Source organism: Ambystoma mexicanum, chromosome 1q, assembly GCF_040938575.1.
Source record: "Ambystoma mexicanum isolate Mex_15411 chromosome 1q, UKY_AmexF1_1, whole genome shotgun sequence".
NCBI lineage: Eukaryota > Metazoa > Chordata > Amphibia > Caudata > Ambystomatidae > Ambystoma > Ambystoma mexicanum.
In genome coordinates this window covers 143136396-143161632 of record NC_090922.1, presented here as the reverse complement: position 1 = coordinate 143161632, position 25237 = coordinate 143136396, and the positions used below count along the sequence as shown (strand labels likewise).

General features: G+C 44.1%; 1 protein-coding gene across 1 annotated transcript in view; it reads right to left on the bottom strand.

The window, feature by feature from the left end:
• The window catches only part of CRISPLD2 (cysteine rich secretory protein LCCL domain containing 2), a 257983-nt gene that overhangs the window by 57621 nt on the left and 175125 nt on the right, over positions 1–25237 (bottom strand). The window contains exon 14 of the mRNA XM_069636263.1: positions 4540–4673. Coding sequence (XP_069492364.1) covers positions 4540–4673 — 134 coding nt within the window. The remainder of the gene's footprint in view (positions 1–4539; positions 4674–25237) is intronic.

Here is a 25237-nt window from a genome sequence, read left to right as displayed (position 1 = left end):
GTGACACATGTATCAACCCGCAGAGGTTCCTTTGGCATCTCTGAGTTGAACATTTTCATATTATTGTAACTTCCCAATTATGTTTTGTCTATGCTGATCTTGTTAATGCTTATACAGTTATAGGCGTTTTGGTGTTGGACTGTCCTTCAAAAGCATAAGATCTTTGCTAACTCTTCGATGTGGATTTTGATAATAAAAGTGCTGCTAGTGGGCAATCTTGGCAGGTGTTTTGGGTGAATTAACACGCGTTGCGCACTGTTTGATTCCCACAACAAGGTTTTGATGCACTGCTTAAATAGACTCCCAACAATGAATGATGAGACCATTTGATATATATGTGCCTGGTATGGTTGTGGGCCTTCTCTGTATTGTTTGTAAGAAGAGCTTTAATTATTTAGCCTAATGCTTGCCCTGGAATGGATCCTTGTTAGTCAGGGCGGATCATTTTGGAAGTAGTACATCTTATGTTTCTGAAAATATTTTAGAAAGTAGTTACACATCTGTGTTCATTAACGATATGACTCAATAAGGTGAGCGGATGGTAGGATGGTCTTTTTGGTATGGGAACATGGTAGTTGTCGATATACTTACGCTTTTCGGTAGGACTCTCTCAATTTGAACGAGACTGAAATCTGTAGCGTGAACTTGGATAAAAGCCCCTTGGAATATTTGATAGGAATCTTGATATTTTGCATTTGTTTCGATGCTTCATCTTATTGCGCAGCTTCATGGGCATTAGCCATGTCGTTACAGTTTTTTACAGATTTTACTTTTCTAAAGTATTTACTGATCCTGACCATCCATCACTGAAGCCAGGTTTAGTATTTCACGATTTACTAATACATTGTGACATTTATCATAATAATGTGATGGTCAATTATTAAAGATAGGGTTACACCATAATCATATATCGGAACTGAGTTGCATGAGTGTATCAGTTGATTTAACCTAAGACCTTCTGTCGTCATTTTGTTGTTAGTCAATATTCTCCCTATGATGATCAATGTTTGACACAATATTGCTATATCTTGTTTGAGTGGTGCACACTCAAGGCAAGTAGAACCCACTAGACCCAGCTACCAGGGATCTATCACCATCCACATCTCAATTGCCCTCCAACCAATTGCTCGGAGGCAACGATTCTCCGTGTCCAAGCCAGACCAACAGAACTGCACTACCCACGTCATGAACATATGATAGGCCGCCTAATGACCACACATCTGCTTCCTGTACGAAAGGTTTAGTTATCAGTTGCTCTAGGAAATTGAAATGTATGTTATTGAATATAAGGTCTCTCATTAAACGATCCACGGAGGTCACAGATCCTCTATTTACTCCAAAAATCGACCTTGTGCTATCACGCAATCTTGGCTGCATGACGCCGCAGGATCTGCCCTTACTCTGGCTGTGCCTGCTGGAGATAACATTATAAGGACTGGCCCACTACATGCTAAAGGCGGTGGTGTAGCCTTACTTTACAACCAAGTGCTAAACATCCACAAAATCGATAATATCCTGATTCCAGAATGTGTAGTGATCTGGGCCAAGTTTCAAGTGAATTACAATACCATGGTTAATGTATTTGTGATCTATAGATCCCCACATAGTACAGCAGATTTCCTGACAAACTTAACTGACCTTCTGGCCCCCACTCTAAAACCCAATACAAGAACTCTGATTCTAGGGGACATTAATTTGTTTTTTTTTAACCTGTCCAATGCCCCAGCCATGTTGGCCAAGGCTATTTTACTCGATCTTGGGTTTACCCATCATATTACGTTTCCCATCTCATGTCAAAGGAAAGACCTTGGACTGGATTTTATCACAGAACATTATCATTGATAACATACATAATAATCAATGCCCATGGTCGGACCACCATCTTCTGGATTTGATTATGTTCATTCCCCCGGCTATGAAAACCACAGTAGAAAAATGTCAGGTCTCCTATAGAAACGTACGTAAACGTACTCCCACAGCGAAGGCACCTTACATTTTACCCACTATTGACAATCTGTCCAATCTGCATTTGGCCGAAGAACTGTCTTTCATAGGTCCCTGGAAACAGCTGTTGAAAGTCTGGCACCAGTCAAGTCATGTTTACCAAAGAAACAACCAGATGAAAAATGGTACTCAGCAGAGATCCACGTGCTTAAGAAAAATAGATGCAATGCACTTAAACAGTGCCAAAAAACCAAGACCGACGGGGACAAATTCCTTTACGCTCATGCAGCCAAGTTGTACAAAACATCTATTTCCTCAGCAAAAAAAAATTACTATGAGCAATGCATTTCTGGGGCAGCCTCTATTTCCAAGGAGCTATTTAGAGTCCTCAAAGAACTTGAGGTCCCATGTCCAAAGCCCTTGCAAGCTATTAAAGACATTAAGTGGTGTAATGATATCCAAGAGGCCTTCTCAGATAAACTTTACAAAATTCAGGAAAACATCACATTGTAGTGCTGACAACACCTAGGACCTTCCCCGGGTGTGCTTTTCAGCCTATTTCCGAGCAGAACCTTGCTGACATCCTAAGCAAATGGAAGCCTAACAATTTTAAGGGTGATGTCTGTCCTGCTATTACGGTGAAGGCTTGTGCCCACCAGTTGCTACCTCTTATAATCAAATTTGTCATTGTGTCTTTTAAGGAAAACTTTGTCCCCAGTGACATAAAACAAGCCTGGATTTTGCCATTGATTAAAAAAAAACTTCTCTTGACCCTGTCATACCAGGAAACTATCGACCCATTACAAATGTGCCCTAACTACTTAAAATCTTGGATAAAGTGGCACATTTACAGATTGAGACCTTTCTATCTGAACATGATATCCTAGGGCCTAAACAATCTGGTTTCAGACGAGCTCATAATACAAAGTCTACCCTACTCAAACTTAAAACAAATATATTGCAGTTCATGGGGAAGGGGAAATACCACCATGCTTATGCTCCTAGATCTCTCTGCCGACTTCGATCTGGTAGATCACATCATCCAGGCAGAGAGACTACAGGATACAGCGCATTTCTCCACTGCTGCCACTGAATGGGTGAAATCTTGCATGGCAGATCGCAGATTGTCCCGGGCAGAGGAGTTTATTATCACCTGCAGGGTACCACAGGGCTCGTGGGTGTCACCCACCCTTTTTAACATCTTCACTCTCCCCCTGTTTGAGCAACTTAAATAAATTTGGCATTTTATATGGCAATTACGCGGATGACACGCAATGCTTCGTTCCCTTACGGGTGACTATGTCACTGACGCCTCTACTCTGAGCTCCACCTACGAGTACTTGCAAACTTGCATGCAAGCTAATAAGCTTGCTCTCAACAGCTCTAAGACAGAACTCATGACGCTGAGTATGGCTACGGAGCTGCAGAAGCTTAGCTCAGAGTAGCTTTCCTTTTAAATTGCAGATTGTAATATTTCAACACAGCCGAAGGTTAAGATACTTGGGATTATTTTGGATCAAAATGTATCTATGTAAGGACAGGTTTATAGCCTTTGGTCTAGTACTTGCTACCATCTTAAATTACTGGCACAGTTACATCCCTTTCTTTTATCTGCAGCCCGTGCCACGGTCGTCCGGACGATCATAGGAGTCAAATTGGATTATTTCCCCAGCCTTTTGCTTGGCATTTCCAAACATGATGTTACTTGCTTACAGGTGGCATAAAACAACGAGGTACGCATCGTTGTGGGTCTGCAAAGGAGAGAGTATGTTACAGTAGCAAGAAGAGCATCACATACAAATGCCTTTTTGGGCAGGTTCCTAAATTCCTCTTTAATCTCATTTTGCGAACATCTGCTCTGAGATTATTGAGATCGAATAACACCTGCCTTCTAGATACTCCAAGATCTCGGCGTTCTTATGCGTAAGAGAGATCCTTCCCTTATGCAGCACCTCAGATCTGGAAGGCCCTTCATTTGGACCTTAGATCTTGTCCTAGTTTCTCTCTCTTTAAACCCAGGTTAAAAACTGTCCTATTTTACTGATCCCGATGTTCCTCTCCTCCTGATTTGCTTTGCTTCTGACTTCTTCCTGGATTTCTTTGTTTTTTGTTGTCTTGTCTTGTTTTGACACCCCATGCCTCCAGGCTTTTGTTTCACGTGTGGAATAAATAAATCCAATTAAACTGCTAAAGGAAATAAGGTCAAACAGGCTAAGTCATTTTTAATCTGCAAACAATATACTTGATGGCATCAGGCATTAGCCATATAACTCTAAATATGAACGTATGCCCGAACAGGTATACGCTCCTTCAAATATGTTGCATTTACAAATATAGTAGAGCATAGAGAGAGCTCTTTCCTGTGTTGACCCTTAACTGGAACAGATTCTTTCTACAACGCCACCAACAATACACAATATCACCGTTCTAAAACAGTAGACGATTCATGGAGTCCATTTTTGGCACAGCCTCTTAACAGAGACTTTAAGCCTCAATTCATCAGCAAGGCATATCATAACCGACCACATTACAGTGTACCATGCCATATCCCCAACCCACTACAATATATGATAGTATAACAGAAGAATACTGCACCTTTCTGACCGGACTCCATTCTTGTTGGAGCCCACGTAGTTGTTCTTCTTGTCTACCGGCATAATGTCAACATACCCTCCAGTCTCATCGTTGATAACACCAGCATGCACCGCTGTTCTACAGATGCTGGAGCTCTGAAACAAACCAGAAAGGAGGATATGGGTGACTGTGTTCTGAAGAAGCTATGGGATCTATGAGCAAGAGAGATTTAAATTCCTCAGGAGGGTGTACGTGCATTAGGAAAATTGTGGTTCTAGAACATGTAGTCATGGGATAGGGTTTATTAAAGGAGGTTGAGGAGTAATTTGAGGATGTTCCTTCACTAACTTTGTGGTGAAGACAGGGACCCGAAATCAGTAAAACCAATCACACAGCAGTAACTGCACGATGAGAGTAAAGATGGAGATGGATAGAGATAGAGTAAATGTTGTTGCAGCGGCATGATTAGGAGGGCCTGACAAGTCTAATCTGCCACTATTATGTGTGTGTATCTATTTTACTGCAATAATTTAAACATCAGTTGAAAGAGAAATTGAATTAACATATATAAAAAATGGAATCTCATTACTGGAATCAAAATGTTAAAATAGCTACACATGCTTCGGTGCAACAATGTATAGGGGCTCCTAACACCAGAGTCAACTCAAGAGTGGCAGAAGACTTCAAACCCAGAAACAGTGAGTCTAAAGCAGAGGGTGTGTTTGTGTTTCTCTGTGTGTGACACGCTACCTTTGCAGTGCTGGTTCTGCTGGGTTGCATCATTATATGTTTAGGATGCCAAGAAATTGAATTTCTTGCTATATGCCTGCACTGAGATACATTATCTATGCCATATCCGGTTTTGAAATGTGTACACTCTATTAGATATGGTATGCTACACTCTGTTATGTTATATTTTAAGCTGTAGAAACATTTTGTGTAATGTCTAGTTCTGCTGGGATCAATATGTCCTTTTCCCAAAGCTACATGCAAGTTAGCTAGAATCTACCTGAGGGTGTACTGATTCCCCCCTTTCGGTGGAGGAGGGAATATGATGTGGTTTCCTTTTATACTGGCTGGTTAGGTCATGTTATATTATGCTAATGTTTCATTATAATATTTAGTTTTCAATGCGTAATTTTCAAATGCCCTTGAAGCAGCCATAAAACAGTAGGTAGCAAACCCCCAAACGCACAAAAATAACTAAAACACCAGGTTGACCTGGGAATCCAATCTGTAAACTACACCTTACACCGCTGTTTTGACCTAACATTTGCGCTATGCCCTCTATTAACAGGACACAGTAACTGCAGGCCAGGGTGAGAAGGCTAGTCAAAGGCAGGAATATGTAAATTAACGCCCATAAACTCCCAGCCCCAGCCAAAGGGAATTCCTACCTCACATACCAATCAAACCATTACCTTAATGGGTTCCATGTCTTAAAATCGCGGCAAAAATGGCTTTGTATATAAAATATTGCGGCAAACATGCTGTGGTTTTGCCGCCACAATAATATAAAGGATCCTGGGGACACCCCCGCAACCCCTGGAGCCATTATACCATTTAAAGGCGAGCGTGGGACACCCCCGCAACCTCTGCTCCCTTTAAATGGTATAATGGGGTACACCTTTACCGGGTCAAACCACAGCATTTTTACCGCAATTTCTTTTACCGGTGACATTTTTGCCGCAATTCTATTATCTGATACCCCTTAATGACCCTATCAGGACTCAGGAACCTCCAGGAAGGACGTACTGTGGCTACTGCCCCCAAGAAAGCCATGGTCTTAATCCCACCCTTAGTTAAATGTGGCCATATTTCCTTCCAGCTTTCTAATCTATAGAATTTTGCAATCTGGCAATTTGTGGCTTAGGGGAGTAAGTAGAGGTGCTTTGCATGGTCTGTTTTCTCTACAAGGTTTCTACATGACTTAGCTTACCATGACACCGTGGAAGGCTCAAAGCTCTGACCATGGCTAACGAATCGACAGACTTTATTTAAGCAATTTGCGCACAAGCACAAGCCTAGGCATAAATGAAAAAACAAACACATTTGATGTGTTTTGCTCACTTTCTAGGGATCTTTTGCAAACTTGGCAAACTTGAATTTCTGACATACAACCCCTCCCAAATATTGTTGGGGACCTAGGAAAGTAAGTAGAATGTCTTTGCTTTTGCTATATGTACTGTGTTGGGCATGGCTTCAACATGCTCACGCTCACCATGCAGTGAATAAATTCCAGACAACCCACCCGCCCAACAAACACCTCTTCTCCAGCTATCTCTCCTTTTGGTGATTCCACAATAAATTAAACCCACATTTTCCTTTGCATGCCTTCCTGAGCATCTTATCTATCCCTCGTCCTCATTCCAACTATCAGGACATGTTGTATGCCATAGGGAAAAAAACACTTGTGTGTTACAAAGAACAAACATTGATTAACATAACTCATGTGGCTGACAATAATTCAGACATGCTACATGATTTGTCTGATGGAATGATGGCAATCACAAAGAGTGTGCCAGAAAAACATCCTAATAAAAGATATTTTGGCACTAGAATAAGGCACTCCAGGGGCCAGGAGATCATGGCTCTCATAATGTATGCCTCAGCAGAACAATTGCATCAGAGCACCCAGACAACAGAGTATGATAATCAGAAAACATGTACCACTGCTTAACATCAACTTTACATACCAGACACTTTTACTCCCTAAAAATAGGCAAATACGACCAAATGAAAGTAGGGAGGAAAACTATGCCCAAAGCAGTTGGGAAATACAGACACAAATGAGCCTCCCCATGCTTCCACCAATAAAGGTCCATTGATATTTTTTGGTTGGTGGTACCAGCAGAGTGGCGGTACAGGAAGAAGCTCTCATAATATTGCTACCTTATGTGAAGAGGCAGTTTAAGACAGGAAACATCTTTAAGTAAGCATGAATTACTAAGTGGAAGGAAGTTTGGATTGCAAAAATAAATCTGTTTTAGAGTAAAATATATTTACCCCACCTAACAAATATCCCCATTATCAGAACAAAGAACTTTTTCTTCCTTCAGAATTATTTGATCCTGAACTTCAAAACATATGGAGTAAAACCTTATGGGAGCCCTCATCGTAACCCTGTCATAGAAAGTGTAATAACTGGGCACATAATCTATCTAGCCTATCGTTGTATTGGCCATACTTCCTCATCTCAACCTAAACCAAACAGAGCACGTAAGAGCCTCACCAAGGTTTTTTAAAGAAGCCCTTTAAAACTAATTGCATAAATGTGCCTCATAGCTTAACAGCAGCACTGCTCAGACATATTACAGTGAATCCTCTGTCACTAGAGGAGCCTCTTCTGCAATTCACTGTTAACATTTCAACCAGGTGGCTGGAGGCTCTGAACACAGAATATATGGTTGCATCGAAAATCTTTCTGCAGCTGAGCACAGATAAAAGCAGAAGGTTCAATTTCCTAGAATGTTACTAGAAGTTGCCGTTCTTCAATGCAAACAAACAGCATGCGTCCTAGTTAGTTGGCATATAAAAAGTGAGGCAGGTTTTCTATGCAAATTGTAGAAGTAAAAGATGCTCTACAATACCCACAATACTTTTCATGCAAAAACGTATTTAAGATTCAATTTGATACTATGTACAGTTAACAAAATGTCATGAATCTGCAAACACACAATTATTTTGAAATGCAAACGAGATTTCAGCAACCTTCAAGGTACAAGTGTACAATTAATCCATTAATGTATAGGAGATAGTTACAATGGCATTCAATAAAGTCTATTGCCATCAGAATTCCGAACGCTTGAACATATGCAGATTGCTTGTAAAACATTGTACATTTGTAACTATTGTCCTCACCATAAGTGTGCGTCCTTCCAGAAATATTGTTTTCTCATAATACTTTGCAAACCAAGCAAATAACATTGCAATGGTGCTCTCTCCTTAAAATTATTGGTAGCACTGCTAAAGTAGGAGAGACTTAGCATGAAGTTGATCTACCCAAAATCCTTTAGCTTTCCCAAAAGAGAAGTCAAGAGGCAGGTAACTGCTGTGGTGGGTGCCTGGTGAATCCTTGAGAAGATGGTAATGGTCTGTGTGTGCTTCTAATGCACTTCTGAGTGGCTCCCAGAGGGAAGATACGCATGGCCCCATGTGCACAGCTTAGGGGCATCATAACTGCAGAGTCCCTCGGGGGTCTATGTTTACGCCAATGTCTAATTTTCATGCAGCACCTCATTTTCAACTGTTTGCCTCTTAGGTCTGCTGCTTCTACTTTTCTGCCCGCTTTACCAAACTTGCTCCATTTGGAAGGTGATTGGGATATAACTGCTGATGTTTTTCTTAGCATGTCTTACTGTGGTCGACCAATAAAAGGGTCCTAATTTGCAAAAGCTTGACAGAAGAGAATAACGGATTTTGGCCCTAGAAGCGACATTCAACTCCCCGAGGTTTTTTTCCTGGCCTTCATGTATGGTCTTTGATAGTGGAGATTGATTTAGATCTAAGACTGTGACCTCAAATTGCTGAGGTGCTTGTTCCATCATCGGCTTACTATGAGCACACACTTGTTTTACATGTTTCAGACTCTTGCTGTTACCATTAGTTGTATTTTTTCACAGTTAGACCACTGCAAATCCTGGCATATTAGTCTCCACAAATCTTCTATTAATCGGCTATAGAACCTACTTATGTGACTGTAGAGGAATAATCATGTCTCCCCTGCTATACAGTCTCCGCTGTGGCTTCCAGCAAAGATTACATGTCAATAGAGTTCCGAATTGTTGCACTCTTTCAATTCTTTACTGTTCGCAACCCTGCCTCCTAGTTCCAGTATCCCTTTGGGGGAACATGTGTTTTTATTTGAAGCAGCCAAACCTTGGTACAATTAGCCAGTCATGCTCATAATATCTCTGGCCAGTTAATATACAGGAAGAACAGTAAGGGCCTCATTACACGGTAGGCGGTAGGGGTTTACCGGTACCGGTAAGGGCACCGGTACCGGTAAACCCCTAACGCCTTACTACGAGTTCCCTTTGCGGGACCCGACTTTAACGGCTGGTTTTACCAGCTGTTAAAGTAGGGTGCCGCAAAGGGACCTCGGAGCTGATTACAGTACCGCAATTTGCGGTACCGTAATTAGCACCTTCCCCATTCCCATTATGCCCAATGGGGGCAAAAATGGGAATGGGGAAGAGTCTTGGTGAATGGCCTTGGTGAATTCCGCCATCCACCAAGGCGGACACGGTAAAATACTGGCGGCAACCATGGCGCTAATAGCACCATGGTTACTGCCTACCGTGTAATGAGGCCCTAAAACTTCTTCAGAATAATGATATGCTAGTTATTACACATGAATAGCAATGTATTTGTGCCCGTAGGCCTTGTGGGTTACAGTGAGCCTATCAAACATGAAACTAGAAGTAAGATCACTTTTGTGAGTCAGCCTACCTGCAGAAAGCAGGCACTGGCCATGCCCATAAAGTGACTGCCACAGATTGAAAGTGCATCTTGATGGTCAATGGGATGTGTTAAGGCCAATCCCAGCAAAGGTGCATACTGTCCCTATGAAAGCAGAGGAATGATCTCAAGCATCCCACGTATGTGGGGTTAGTCTACCAATGCATACCCAGGTATAGGACATGTGGCATAAAGCATGCAATGAGGGCTGGGTGCTCGCCGCACGTGCCTGCAGCCACTGCACCTTCAACACGGAAATGCAAACTCAAAGTGGAGTGGCTTCGTGAATTGGCTTCACTACATATGTTCACATGTGTTTATTCACTTTCTCAATGCATATGCCTGGATTATATGCTCCACCTCCTATCAATAAATGAAACACATTCAAATTCTTAGGGTTGTATTATCCTGGTTGGCGGCAACACCCTTCTTGCAGGAGTCCCAGATGCTTCCTTGGCCGCTTTGAACACTATCCATTATGCTGCAGCATGCCTCATGACAGTACTAAGATAATTCATTCACCTGACTCCATCCTCAAAGAGCTGCACTTGCTGCCCTTTAAAGCATGCATCATGTTCAAGACAGTCTGTGTCACCTACAAAGCAGTCACAGCCTAAACAATACTCCGCCTGATTGGGATCCTCACCATCCCCTCTGAGGCCAGCACACCAACAGAAACCAAAACATTACCAGGCTTGAATCAAAGAACTGCAAGAGGGAACATTTAGGAAAAAAGGCTTTTTTTCCTCTTACACTCCCTGTCTCTGAGAAAAGTTGCCAACACATATAAGATTCCCCCCCTCCATCCTACACTTCAGGAAACATCTGAAGACTACACGTCAAAGAACATCTCGTCAATTGATCCACTCACCCCTCATATTCTCCCTCTGGATCGTCCTCCTCCCAAACACTCCCTATCCATCCCAGCTCCTCTGCTACCCCCAAAGCCTTACTTGTAACCCCCCTCCTCTGAGGGTGTCCCCTAGCAATCGTTTCTTCCCAGCTCGGTTTACGCTTCATCAATCCCATATATTATGCAAAGGACAAAACTCGCCAATGCAGAAAAAAACATAATTAGCACATGTCAGAGTGACTCTTCTTAACTGTAACCATGTTTACAACTTAGTGGATCCTACTGGCGTTACTAAGTGGAGAGTGGAGCCAATCACAGGTCTCCACTGGTAGAAAATCCCCACCCAAAGCTCCACAACCTCCACAAGGCTCCGCCAGATCTTGCAGGGCCATTTGGGAGAAGTTGGTCCCATGCACATGTTGTAGATCCATCGCTCCTCCAGTCCTGCAACCAAACACTGAGAAGAAAGTAGTAAGAGTCGAAGATCGCTTTTCCACTAGGCTTGCCCGACACACAGTTATTTTTGTAATCCAGTTTTAGCCGCCATTGCTACTCTGCAACATGAACCCCTCCTCAAATGCTTAACCACTTCACTGTGTTGATCGTCCATCACTAGACTTTTCCTAATTTGTCTTTCTCCTCTGAGACCTTAAAGCCAAATGTGCTGAAACAAAACCCGCCTTTCATTTATTTCTGACAATTCCTGCACACTACTGCAATCACCCATCAAGGAAATTGACTGGGGATCATTTGCAAACCTCCAATGCACAGCTCCACTTGATGCCCCACATTACAAATCTTGCTGGCCCATGCCTTGAAACCCGGGGCTAGATCTAAGTCAAGACAAATCTACACGTGAGATGACGTCACTACTTGCACTGGGCCCTAATACGTCTTAAGAAGCTCAAAGACATGCTCCTCGCAAACTTCTTTAAGACCTCCACATAAACCCTGATCACCTGTGCCAATACCCTGACAAGAGCACATGAACGCACTACCGCATTTGCAAAATGCAGCAGCAAGACTTTTGCTCAGCCACACACCCTGGGAACGCCTCACAGCCGTGGGCCACTGGCTCTTCTACCCACCCAACTAAAAGCATTGGTAGGGAAACATTGGCCAAAGAGATCGATGACGGCCATGACGCAAACAAATCCACAATCTTGTAACTACCTACTGGATATTCACTAGTTTAGGGTGGCAGTTCACCTCCTTTTTTGTCAGCCCCACCCCAACACAACTCTGGATGTCACCTCAAGTGGGTATCAGATTCAGAACCACTATCAACCTACTCATATTACACTATTTAAGGAAGATCTAACTAATTTGAGAATCAGCCGCCTCTGCTCCACTAATCACTCTCACCAACGTGCACCATTTTCCACACTTTTCCACATTCTCCTCCACAAAGGCTTTTGCCTGCAATTTTGAAGCTCCACACTCTGGAAAGTCCTGTCTCAGCCCTCTGCATGGAACCCAACTACACGCATGCCAAAGGGCTCCGAAGGCATATTGACCTCCATTAAGTTCCCTCCCAGAACCCCTGTGTCATCTGCCTTCTCTCTATGTGCTGCAATACGAACTCCGGGCGAGGCGGGCGCGATGCGAATCTGCGCATCAATAAACATTAATGAATATACCCCCAAAAAAGAAAAATAACAACCAATACTATAAAAGTCAGCAATGTTTGCTGCAGCAAAACATCTGATATGATAGGTTGTTTATAACGCACTTAATACCCAGAGGTTTCTAAACGCGGACGCAGGGATTGAACCTGTATTGCTCCGCGTTGTTTTGTTTCCAAGGCGAGAACGTTGCCGCTGAGCTATCCTCCCGAGACAACACACAGGAGGTTGTTTCTAATATAACCGGGATGTCATCAGAACAGATAAAATGAAGACCTGTGATTGGTATAAGTGTATCTGAAACACACCTCAGGATGGTCACTTTTTCAAGTTGCTATTTTATATCGAGCTATCTGACTGCAAAAACATCTGCACCAATCAAATATTTCCATTACGCATTTGGAGCGTAAGAGGCTTGCAAGAAGCTACGTTAGCCTACCCTTCTATATACTGCTCGCTTCGGAGGGACCATCTGTTGGCAGCTTTGGAACTTGTCATTTTCAGTTAGAGGTTCTTCCTTTATACGGTTAGGATTACAGAGAAGTGCTATATTTGGAAGGAATGTACAAAAAAAAAGTCAATCTTTACAGAGAAAAATCTGTAGCTCTAAATGTGGCTGATTCCAGCGTAGATGGACTGCGTGTCTCTGGGAAATGAGAATTTGTTTCTCCGGAGTTCAGTTATCCTTCAGTGGCATATTATATCTATTCTGGTCCGATGCCATTGAGACTGCCGATATTCCCGCTAGGGTGGCGGCGTAATGTCACGCCATTGGATTCTGGACTACCATCCGATGCATTTATAGATGAATGAATGATTCCTAATGAGGTTGAAACACGTGTGTTGTTGCATCCTTAAGCGCTGTCTGTCTTGGTTTGCTAAAGGTATGATATGACATGATAAGTCATTTATAACGCAGCTGTACACAAGTGTATCTAGACGCGACAAAACAAAGAAGGCAAGACAGTGGGAAGAAAAAACGAACGATCTTACTAGGCCTTGTGTCATTCAGATTGTGCAAGAGCGATACGCAAAGTGCAGGGTGGGGGAGAGGGGAAGTACACAAGGGGAGGAGGAAGTGCAATCAGGGCAGCAATGCTCTGAGTAAGTTCAGCCTGGGAAGCCAGCTCTGGGTAAGTGTAAGGAGGCAGGGGACTGTAGAGTTCCAGATACAGTGCCTAAGTGCACGGTCTGCCAGGAGGCAGTCCAGGGGCTACTGGTCGTGGGGAGCCTGGTACCAGTGAGACTCAGAGGGTAGCCAGGCAGCCAGTCAGCACAGCAGACAGGTCGGTCAGCAGGGGAGAGAAAGAAAGCAGAAGCGAAAAGGAAGCTCTTGAGCTGCTTGCAGAACTTTAGGTGGTCCGGCTCAAGTTTGAGAGGGGCAGGGAGGTGATTCCTGAGGGAGGCACATGCAGAGGAGAGAGATCTGCCCCCCACTCTCTGCCTGGCGAATCATCTGACCCTCAGAGAGTTGGAGGTGACTGAGCGAAGGGCTCAAGAAGGAAGATGTTTAGGAAGAGAGATTTGCGTGTAGTGCAGGTCCCAGTCCCAGAAAGCCTTGTGGCCTATGCAGGGGGTCTTGTACTTCATCCTTGCAACCATCAGGAGCCAGTGGAGAGATTTCAGGTCTGGAGAGATACAGTCCCTGGGCTTGAGGCCAAGGACAAGTCTTGCAATCCTGTTCTGGATTATTTGCAGAGGGAAGAGAGTAGAGGAAGGTAGAGTGAGAAAGAGGCTGTTGTAGTAGTCCATCCTAGAGAGAACCAGGGCTCTGGAGACAGTGAGCTTCTGGGGAGAAGTCAGAAAAGGAAGAATACCTCTGAGGAGGTAAAGCTGGTAGTGGGCCTTTTGGCAAGGTCGGCGATGTGAGGAGAGAAGGAGAGAGTGAAGTCGAAGATGCCACCAAGGTTTTTACCCTCACAGGAAGGCGAAGAAAGAGGACCCAAGGGCGGCCAGTCTGAGAGAGGGAAAGTGGGAGCAGGGGTCACCATGAGAAGCATCTCAGTCTTACTGGCATTAAGGCAGAGATCATTGGAGGCACACCACTCCTGAATTGCAGATAGACAGTCAGGAATGCGCAAGAGAGGAGAGGCGGCTAAGTGGTGCCTGAAGGAGAGCCGAGTGTCATCCGCATAACACTGAAAGTTAGAGGAGACGGTAGAAATAAGGTGGGCCAAAGGGGCCAGGTAGACTTTGAAGAACCAGCATGAGAGCTTAGAGTATGTATGAAGCAACATTGCCCTAAAAGACAAAGACAATTTTCTGAAACAAAAAGCCTACTTTTCAGCTAATTTGCATACCCACAATGCATTGCTCAAAGGCTCTGAACTGGAGATGAACTTCCAAGTATGGCCACTGGGTGGAGCTCTTGCGTTTGTGCCTTATTAGTTGAAATGACCTATGCTACCCTTGTTCAATGTCTAGGTAGAATGGCAGATCATTCAAACAATAGTTCCAATGGTTGGCTTCATGGACGGAGGATTAGTGGTAAGGAGCAGTTGCGATAATTGATTCAATGCAGTCAAAGAAAATCCCCATTTGAGCTGGAACAGGGGACGTCTAATGAACGAACTTACAAATGACTAAACGAACGAATGAATCCACAAAAGACGGATTGACCAAGAGGACTGGAATAGCACACTGGACTAGCAAAGCTCCACACATGCAATCATCCTGAGATGCTTCTAGCTCGGAGAAGTAGTTTCCGGACGAATTCAAAAAATATTCTTTACTCAGGGAATCGCCCTTTGTCCTAGTTAAGCATTGGTGACGAGAATAGGCTGCAAATACAACAGCGAAGGTCGGGTTCCATCTTAACCCCGCCCCATCCGTCATGGCAGCAATATTACACAAAGTGTCAAAGAATCAGGTCAGCATCTTTACCCATAAAACGTTGAGAAACCACTCCAAAGTATTTAATTTCTCATTCATAGATATTTCATGAGACATCAATTTATGAGAACCACGTGCATGTCTGATGGGGCTGTTGTGGTGTCACTCCCAAAAGACTGCTAAGCTGCATGTACACTCGAGAAGCAGTGGCGATTGGGTTTTTCCAAACGAAATCATCCAACAGAAAGAATTGGTTGACAGGCATGGGCTGGGTACTTTTGAATGGCCTGCCTGACTGGTCATTGTGGGTCTCCTTTGTGGGGCAATGTTAGCCAGTTTGAAAACCTTTTATATTGTGCAGCTGGTAAGTTTGACAATGTTTTGACAAATGCTATACATCCAACGCACTTGACAATGCAGACATTTACAAAGATCTTCCCAGAAGCACGTCCCCATGTGCTATGCAAAGTGTTTGCTTTGAAAAGTCACAAACTATGATTTATGAATGCAAGCTTCCCTTTTTTTAGGGGGGGTGGGTACTTGTCCCAATGCGACCCTGTCGAGAGTTTCAGTACAATACAACATTTAGAACAGCCGTTTTTCTTCCCATAGATCGCCTTCAGCTCTGCACTTCAAACACATGCGGGAGCTGTCAAGAAGAAATAGAAAACATACTTTATATCCTTCAGGAAGTGTGAAGACCTTTCAATGTGAGGGACAAATGTTCTTGAATTGGTATGCGTGGTTGTCCAATTGGACGCGAGGGCCTCCACAGTAGCCATACATTTGCTTAAAATGGACTTCCCAAGAAATCGTGGGCTCCTGGACCGAGCATATCAGTGGAATGTTTGGTAATGATGGCGGCCATGTCAGCAACCGCTGCACGGGGGAGGAATTGGACTGATTAGGCCCTGCATATTTTTCCAGTTCTTAGTCGATGCACAACCCAAGCAGAGGGAGCTCCGACTTTGACAAATATCATTACATCGTCCCCAGTATGTTTCTGAGTTAGGTCAGACTGCCCTCCCTGGCAACAGAAGATGGATTTATAAGACTACATTGTGAGGCACATTTGAGAGTGGTGTCAGAAGCTCGGACTGCCCTGGCCGGCATCAGGCCGCAGGGATTTCCGTCAAGGGTTGGTCATGCACTCCCTGTCCAACCCTTTACATTCTTTCAAACCAGAGGCGTTGCTAGGGAGGGCTGAGGGGGCTATAGCCCTGGGTCTTTTGGCTGTAGCCCCAGATAGAATATCAGGGGCTACAACCAAAAGGCTGTATAGCCCCGAGTCCCAACAATCGTGACATGAGCGTAGCCCCAGATCTTTGCCAGACCTAGCAACACCCCTGTTTCAAACACTTGCCAACCTTCGAGACTCAGCAACGTCACCCCATCATAGTTATAAACCTACATTTTAGGACCAGATGCATTTTTTGGAACATTTTCTGTTATAACAAAATAAACAAAGCACCTAACTCCAGGACAGGGATCAATGCCTTAAAAGTATAATGTGTTTTTATATAGTGTTTAATAATGTTATGCCACATTATACACACTCCTAATATGGGCAGAAAATTGATCTTGGTCATAGGAAGATTAACAGTTTTGTTTAGGATTTTCCAGGTCAGTTTGGATGGTAAGATTAGCACTTAGGTCCCCAGACGCTGAGGTTGATGTCCTTACCCCTATCTCCGACTTTGCTGTGCATGGCTCACATACCATTTCCCCTTCTAAATGTTCTATTCTCCTACTCTGATGTCATGACGGTAAGTTGATTTATACTGTGCACCGCTACCATTTGCACTGTCTCCAGGCACCCACGTGGCTCTGTAAGAAAGTGGGTGGTGTGGGTTAGTGGGGGAAGAGGGATAGGATAGAGGTTGTGCTCTTCTCTTGATGCGTGCAGACCCAGGAGAAACTGGCGTCTGTGCGTGTCGGCTTCCTGGGTGTGCTTTGCTGTTTGCACTGGTCTTGTGGTGTCCGGAGGGGTAACGTCCAGCGTCTGAGCTGTTTGCTGTTTGTGGCTGTTTGCTCTTGTGGGGGATGTGTGGCTTGTGCGTTTTTGAGTCTAACATGGCTGGCGCTGGCCCTTAGGGCGTGTGTGTGGTACATGTTTGAGGATTATAGAATTCATAATCAACTGCCATCACATCATGGCAGATCAGGTTTTCTCTGCTGTGTATATTTTTGGGGTAGCTGCGGATGAGGAAACTGGCAAGCATGGATGTGTTAAGTGTTATATAGTTCCTGCATGCCTCCTCTCTACACTCACTGCAATGTTCGTCCCTGGGGACTGCTCAAGCAGTGGAAACAGGATGCAATCAGGCCATACATAGTATAACAATATAGGTGGTTAGCTTTCAATTACAGGGCACAGAACACCTCCAAGTTCCGAGTTGCATCACAGACAACTTGAGCTTCACTCTCGTTGTCTATCAGATTACATTTAGAACCTCTCAGAGGAAAATATAATCATTTGTTATTTCTATTTTGCTCTCGCCAAAGCAATGTACGTAGAACATTTGTATATACAATTAACATTACCCAACTGAAAATGGTACTCCTTTAACAATATCCGAAGAGTAAAATGGTGAGTTGGCTTTGACGGGATTCACAACTGTGACCTCTCTCGTCCCATATTTGATATCTCCCTCCATCTATATTTCTCGATGTGGTGATTCAAGTTGTTCATTTTGGTCCAAAAATAGTACACATTACGGCTCAACAAATGCACATGAATTTCCTCACCATGTTCCTATAGTGTTAAATCAAGCAAAGAAAAACATTGGGCTTCATTACGAGTTTGCCGGTCCGGAAACAAGGGTGCTGGTAAGATCAAAGACACCCTTGTTTACGGATCGACAGACTCTGAGTATGCCTGCTGTGACCGCTGTGCCTGACAGGTCTGACCCTGCCGGGTGCTGTGGCCACGGTAGGCAGACTGTTCATGGAAGCACCAGCACCATTGCTAACGATAGGACTCTATGGGAATGGGGGACTAACAATTTGCTGACGCCTGACTTCCCAGCCCGCCGGACTCGTAATGAGCCAGTGGCACCGGGAAGTCAGGTGCCAGTAAAATATTATGGGTCTGGCACCAACCCGCCGGTAGCACCGGCAGGGTTACTGCCGGCGCTCATTACGGGTCCGTAAAGAACCGTAACGACTATGGGAGAATGATGGAATATCACCCACTTGAAAACCTCAGTCTCTGCTCAGCCACCATCTAACCACACATTTCAAGACTCCATTTCGGAATTTTATAGTAAATTATATTTTCTGACCATTTAGGTCCCAATTTGCTGCCCTTTCTTCGAGACTCAACCCGTAGACATGTTACTTAATTTTAAAGTCTTATAAACCAGCAGAGGCACAGTTTTATTATTTAAACAATGCTTCTAGTTGCATGTTGCATCGCTGACTCCACACATGTAGGAGTGGTGTGATTTTGCTCTCTTACAGGGCTGGGCTCATCAACCCATATCATGAAGAAATCTACTTTTCACGATATATATATATATATATATATATATATACACTGTGGCATAGCTAGCTTTTCACACACTTGGCAAAGCACGGTTTAAACTCCCTTCTGCCCAACCGCTACCACTTGGATGGTTTTGCAAATCGGAGCTGCCAAGCTGAAATGCAGCTCACCTATTCAAGTGTGAGCCTCTGTGCGCTATGCCAACATGACCAAAGCAGGAGCTTCGTGAGGGGAAATTGACTCTCAATCAAAGTCGAGTCATGCAGCAGCAGAACAGGACCTCTGCCTAGTGCACACCAAAGCAATCTGGCTCATGGGTCATGCCTGGCTCCAAGACGTACCAAACCCTGGCACAGGTGAAGGGTACTGCATGATTGCTGTCCATGCTGTGGACTGCCCTGCATCTGCCGTCCGGCATGGAAGGAGCCTTAGTGGAAGTGGCAATGGTTGGCAAGAGAGAGTATAGATCAGGGGAATTCTGTGGGATGGATTGAGCTAATCTGCTTATCACTATGTGTATGCGTGCTTCTACAGGGTCTTGTGTGTGCATGTACGGTTATGTGTTGGTGTGTCTTTATGCGCGCGTGTGAGTGCATGCGCACATGTGCAGTTGTGTTATGAGGGACTGTGCGTGCCTGTGCATGTTTGTGCATCTTTTTGCCACATGGGCCATATATTTTGGGTATACTTCTATAGGAGGAATACGTTACTAGAAAACGACCAGTATGACTTCAGCACGGTCAAAGACATGCACTGCATCTTCCTATCTTAGTGCGGGCATAACATACTTTGTGTCTTTGCTAGCAGATTGTGTGTCAACTAGGTGCTCACAAGTGAACTAAACCAATGAACGAGTGCTCACGTTGCGCTTTCTTTCACTGTAGTTAAGCAGGCCCTCGGGTCAACTCTGTACAACCTCTTCATGTTCTCACAAGTGCTGGGCCATCATTGCTGATATTTTGCAATAATGCCTGAGGGGACATTATTGCTAATGCTTCCTGATTGGGCCAGATTTATTTATTTATTTATTTATTTATTTATTTATTTATTTATGTGTCTGTTTGTTTGTTTGTTTTTGCTTGTTAGGTGCCATTGGGCCAGGAGGATAGCTCAGGGGCAACATGTTTGTCTTGGAAGCAAGACAACGCATAACAACACAGGTTAAAATCCTGGTCACATGCTTAGAAACTAGTCTACGGTATTAATGTGCGTAATAAAATGTAAAAAAGAACAATTATACTGGCGTGGTGTTGCAAATGGCAAGGCATCCTATCCTTAATAGGACATAAGGACACCCACATAGTAATGGGTAATGGGGGTGTTTTGGTAGGGTAATGGGAAAACTCACATAGTGGCAATATCAGCTTTACAGGTGTTAGTTGCCAGATCCCGGCTGGGCCAGTGTGGAAACTATTTGCTTTACTCTGGCAACATGGAAACTGGCACCATGTCTTCACTCGATGCCACCCTTTCCGCAGCACCAGGCAACTCTATGATGAAATGTATTAGGCGGGTGTAAAGAAGGGTCGCCTATTCAGTCCAATGACAGAGAGCACAACTTTTTTTTCCTGAAGTTTAATGTGAAAAATCTTCCTTTTGTGTTTGCCTATACTAATGGCAATGCCCAAACCCGCGACGTGGGTTGGTATTCACCCCATGAGCAATGAAGGCGGAGATCACAGGAGGCAAAATGGGAGATATAATGCAGGCAAAATGGTAAGCCTTGAGGCAATGAGTGACCCTGCCCCTCAGGAACACTAAGACTAGCCCCGGCAGCCCTTGCACTTTCCCTGCATACATTGTCACGTGTCCTTTCTTTGGCCCTGTCTGCCCCATACCTGCCATTTTGGAGCCATGTCATGATAAGCGTTTAATTAACTGCATGCAAATAATGAAACCTGAGTTGACTTTGGCCAGGATTCCAACCTGCAACTTTGGATTTACGCTGCCATTACTTCCTGTTTTAGACTTTCCCGTTTGTCGACACATTTATTTATTTATTTAGCGCCTTAAACTCGCACTCACATGAACACGTTACAACAGAAGGAACGTACAACAGACACACAAGACTAGTGGTAATAGCACTCAGGAGCAGGTAACTGGCTAGCGGAATGAGATAGTTTTGATAATTTAAACAAGTGCGTTTTCAATTTTTTTGCGACATGTCACAAATTATGAAATTAGAGAAATGACTGAGTGAACAGCCTGCGTTTGAGAACACGTTCCCAAGTTAGAGGAGTAAAAGCAGTGCTTAATATGTGTGGGTGTTTGGCAGGGCTTGGCCCTGGCACTTATTTTTGAGCTCTGGCACTTATTGTCTAAGACTCACTTTAATTGTGAAGTGATGATAGTCTGTGCATCCATCAACCACAATGAGCAGCTGGGAGCTGCGGTGCAACCCCAAACATGTCTACTCTGTGGGGAGCAGCTATGGGTGGTGGCAGCAGTGGTGTGGAACTGCCCACCCGCAGTGTCACAGGAGTGCTAGAAAATATTTGGGCCCTCTCACTTATATTCGCACAAATTAAGCACTGAGTAAAAAGGCCCTCTAAACCTTTTAATTCCCTCATTTTTGTAAACGAAACTGGAGTGGTTAGTGGATCTGAGAGTTGATTCAGTTTCTACTTTCAAAATGACTTCTGTAGATTCCAGTCATGAAACTGCCAAGGGGGCAGGCGTAACTCGGTCGTGGTTAAGCCACAGGGCAGAAGACATCATCATGCAGTGCCAGTCCAGCACCCTCCCACAGGCAGCAGGGTGTAGGTGGCATGACAAGCGGAGGTGATGTATCCTGCCTCCTGCAGGATCTACCCTGAGCCAGTAATGACAAGGAGCAGGAACCAGGCTGACTCAGGTATGTAGAAATAGGAAGTACGCTTTATTGTCTTAGTTACAGGTTCAGTATAGAAGTTAGGAGAGAGAGATCGCTAGTAGCTTCTTCCCTGGTTCCCTGCCCAGCTCCAAGTCCTTAACCGTCTCCTTTGGAATCCCCAGGTGCCCCAACACTCCAAGCTCCACTAGCATTCCATCACAGCTCTTACACAGACTCAGACATCATTCATACATATGCAGGATACAACACATCCCCCTCCTTTTCAATCAAAAGAAAACACACAACTCACAACCATGCTAGGACCAACAACCATAACATTTCTAGTACTCCTTCCACCCTGGCCTGCCACACCAGGGTCTCAGTGCCGCCACCACCAAGCACTACCTTGCCACTAGGACAAACAAAAACAAAACTACAGACATCGACCCTCCTAAACTAAACACCTTCCGCCAAGACTGCCACTCTTGGCCTCAGGTCTGCCACACCTGAGCACAATACAGAACGCCCCAAAAATAGGCTAACTACCTCGCCAAAACTGTGTAGCCACGAATCTTGCAAACTTACACAGGGCCATCACAATAGTCCTAAACATGCCAACAAAGATCCCATTGCACTCTAACAAATATCCCAACAACATGCCTCATCCTCCTCTCCTAAAGAAAACATGAAAAAGGAATGAAAAACCTAGGAAGGAGACATACAACACAAGATCACAGAAAACACAACCACAAAAGGAAGGAATTGTGGCTTAAAAATTGCATAGCAAAAGCTATGAAGAAAATGTTAACATGCACTTACTACCAAATGACAAAATTAGTAGTGCATTGCACATTCACCTTTGCAAAACCCAAAATTCAGATGTAAAAATTTTAACACTACCAGAAAAAAAACAGTAGTGTAGTGCAATTTCAAAATTTTGCAACCCAAAAGCTCCGGCACACCACTGGGATGAAAAATCAAATGGTGTGACCTGGAATTTCTAAAAGTATTTTGAAAAATGTAATAAAAACTGAATTTAATCCAGTAACCCATGCCAGTGTACAGTCCACAACTTCAATAATAAACACTGGCTTAACACTGTGTGCCCTCCACTCCTATTCCATACCACTTTCAAACTGGCGTGCAACACAACAAATATCCTCCTCCCACATGCACCGCCTGGCATCACAGAACTAACTAGGGAAAAACCCTAAACTCAACTAAAGGAAGTATGTTGCCGTACGGTTACCTACAACGCAGACAACTAGTGTAGCCCCTATAATGTAAACATACACTACCTGAGAAAAAAAATTCTCCTTTCACTTCCTTTTCCAAACGCACAGCTGCGTTGTAACTCCACAAAACAACTCCAAAAAGGGCCCATGCCCTAAGGTCAACTACATTGGAACACCCTTCTGTGTCCAAACTCCTCAAAACAAAACTTTGGGGTTCCTCCTGAAGGTTTTATACTGCTGCCAATACACCTGGCCAGGGTGTATAAGCCTAAACCCCATTTGTATGCATGCAACTCCCATTTTGCGCAACATACTCCGCAATAAACGTGTATTCTCCCACACGTCAACATCTACAACCGTACAACACCCTGTACACACGCCACTACAAAACACACGTGCTACTTCTCACACATGTACTAGCACAAAATTGCACTATAACTGCAGAACCTGCTGCCTCGCGTGTGCACTCTTGTGTCACACACCCCAAAAGCTTGCGCACACATACGCAGACTTAATCCACAATCATACAGAACTTCAACGCATTCAAATGCAGATCACACAATTTGAATTTCCAAATCTGCAATTCGCAAAAATTGTGCTTCTCCCAAAATTTGCATTTCCCCAAAATGCGTTTGGCAAAATATTCATTCCCCAAAATGCACTGCAAATTAAACATGAAAAATATCTATGATTCCCCAGACAAATTATGTGCATTTACTACAAAATTTCGAGCGTTTCTGCATTTTAAAACCTCAAAACTTGAAACTGTGTGGACTGTACTTCAATTTCATTTAAATATGCAACTTCATTATTTAAACGTTCTACAACATGCTTCAAAAATCCCTTAAATATTCTTCAATGCTTCTCCAACATTTATGTGCATTCTGCATAAAACAGGATAAAATGTGTTAAATGCACCTCCCAGGAACAGTGTCTATAAAACTCACGCTGCCTACAACAACTTATGCTATCTCAAAGCATTCATTTCCATAAAATTTCAGAAACTCAGCACGATAAAAGTATTCAGCAATATGCCTGCCCTAAAATGTCTGCCCAGAAATCCTATGCGTGACACAGCCATAAATCTTCACAATTATTTCCCATTAAAATGATTATGCCGTAACGTTCAACCAACGCAGGCAAAAGCAATCCAAAACAGCAGTAAATTCTAATCACAACTCCAGCAGGTGGCTCAAAGTACCAAATGCTCGCATAAATTCCAGTAAGAAATGTCATTGCACGAAAGAAAAAAAAATGTATATAACGTGTGCCTTTTACACGTGTACTTCAGAGAATGCCAGCATGATTTGTGGAGCTCTGCGTTGCGTTGCTTCCTGCACTTACTGCAACACAGCAGGTGATCCCTGTGTGCGAACCTCCAGTTCAATAAACATTGCAGACGCAGCGCGAAAAACACCAGCCGCGCCTACTCTGCAGCTCCGGTTCGTTTCAAAAACGCCGAACATCTTCCTCCTGGCTCCGATGGGCATCTCCTGCTTCCTGATTACAACGTCATCACGTTGGCCCACAACACTAGGGCCCTTCCTCTAATACGGCCTTCACACCCAGAAATACGCAGCTCCGGATCTCGTAACGTGGATAAACAATGGCGCCGGGCAACATCTGTGCGTTCCAGCCCAACGGCAGCGGCTGGAACGCACCGGGGCTCGCATGGGCGCGCGCCACCCACGGCCCCTTGGTACCCTCCAAATTGCCCCAATTCCGTTTTTTTTTTTTTTTTTTTTTTTTCACAGTACCTCGGTCTGCAGAAACTTCCTCCATACTGCGCTGCAGGTCTCCTTCTCCACGTGAGCGCAACGGCGCTCGGATCAGCTGCTCACTGGTGCCACCTGATTTTTTTTTTTTTTCTCCATATGGCCACCATGTGCAATACTCGATGTTCCTGCTGCCTCATTTGCTCACTACAAGCTTTACCTTAGCCTGTCTGGTGCCTCCAATGGCAATCTTACAATGGTACAATCTGTCACCTCCTCCAGCACCGCCAACTCCAGGCTCAATTCCAATGGCTCTGCAACTTGAAATCTGTATAGTGCTGGCAAATGGGCATATCTCTCCTGTCAGCCATCATACTTCCAGCTGTCTCCAGTTCCATGGCCCCATGGATGGGCTACAGGCTCTCTCAACTTCACTGGATTATCCCATCCTCGTCGCCAAATGATGTATCCTGCCTCCTGCAGGATCTACCCTGAGCCAGTAATGACAAGGAGCAGGAACCAGGCTGACTCAGGTATGTAGAAATAGGAAGTACGCTTTATTGTCTTAGTTACAGGTTCAGTATAGAAGTTAGGAGAGAGAGATCGCTAGTAGCTTCTTCCCTGGTTCCCTGCCCAGCTCCAAGTCCTTAACCGTCTCCTTTGGAATCCCCAGGTGCCCCAACACTCCAAGCTCCACTAG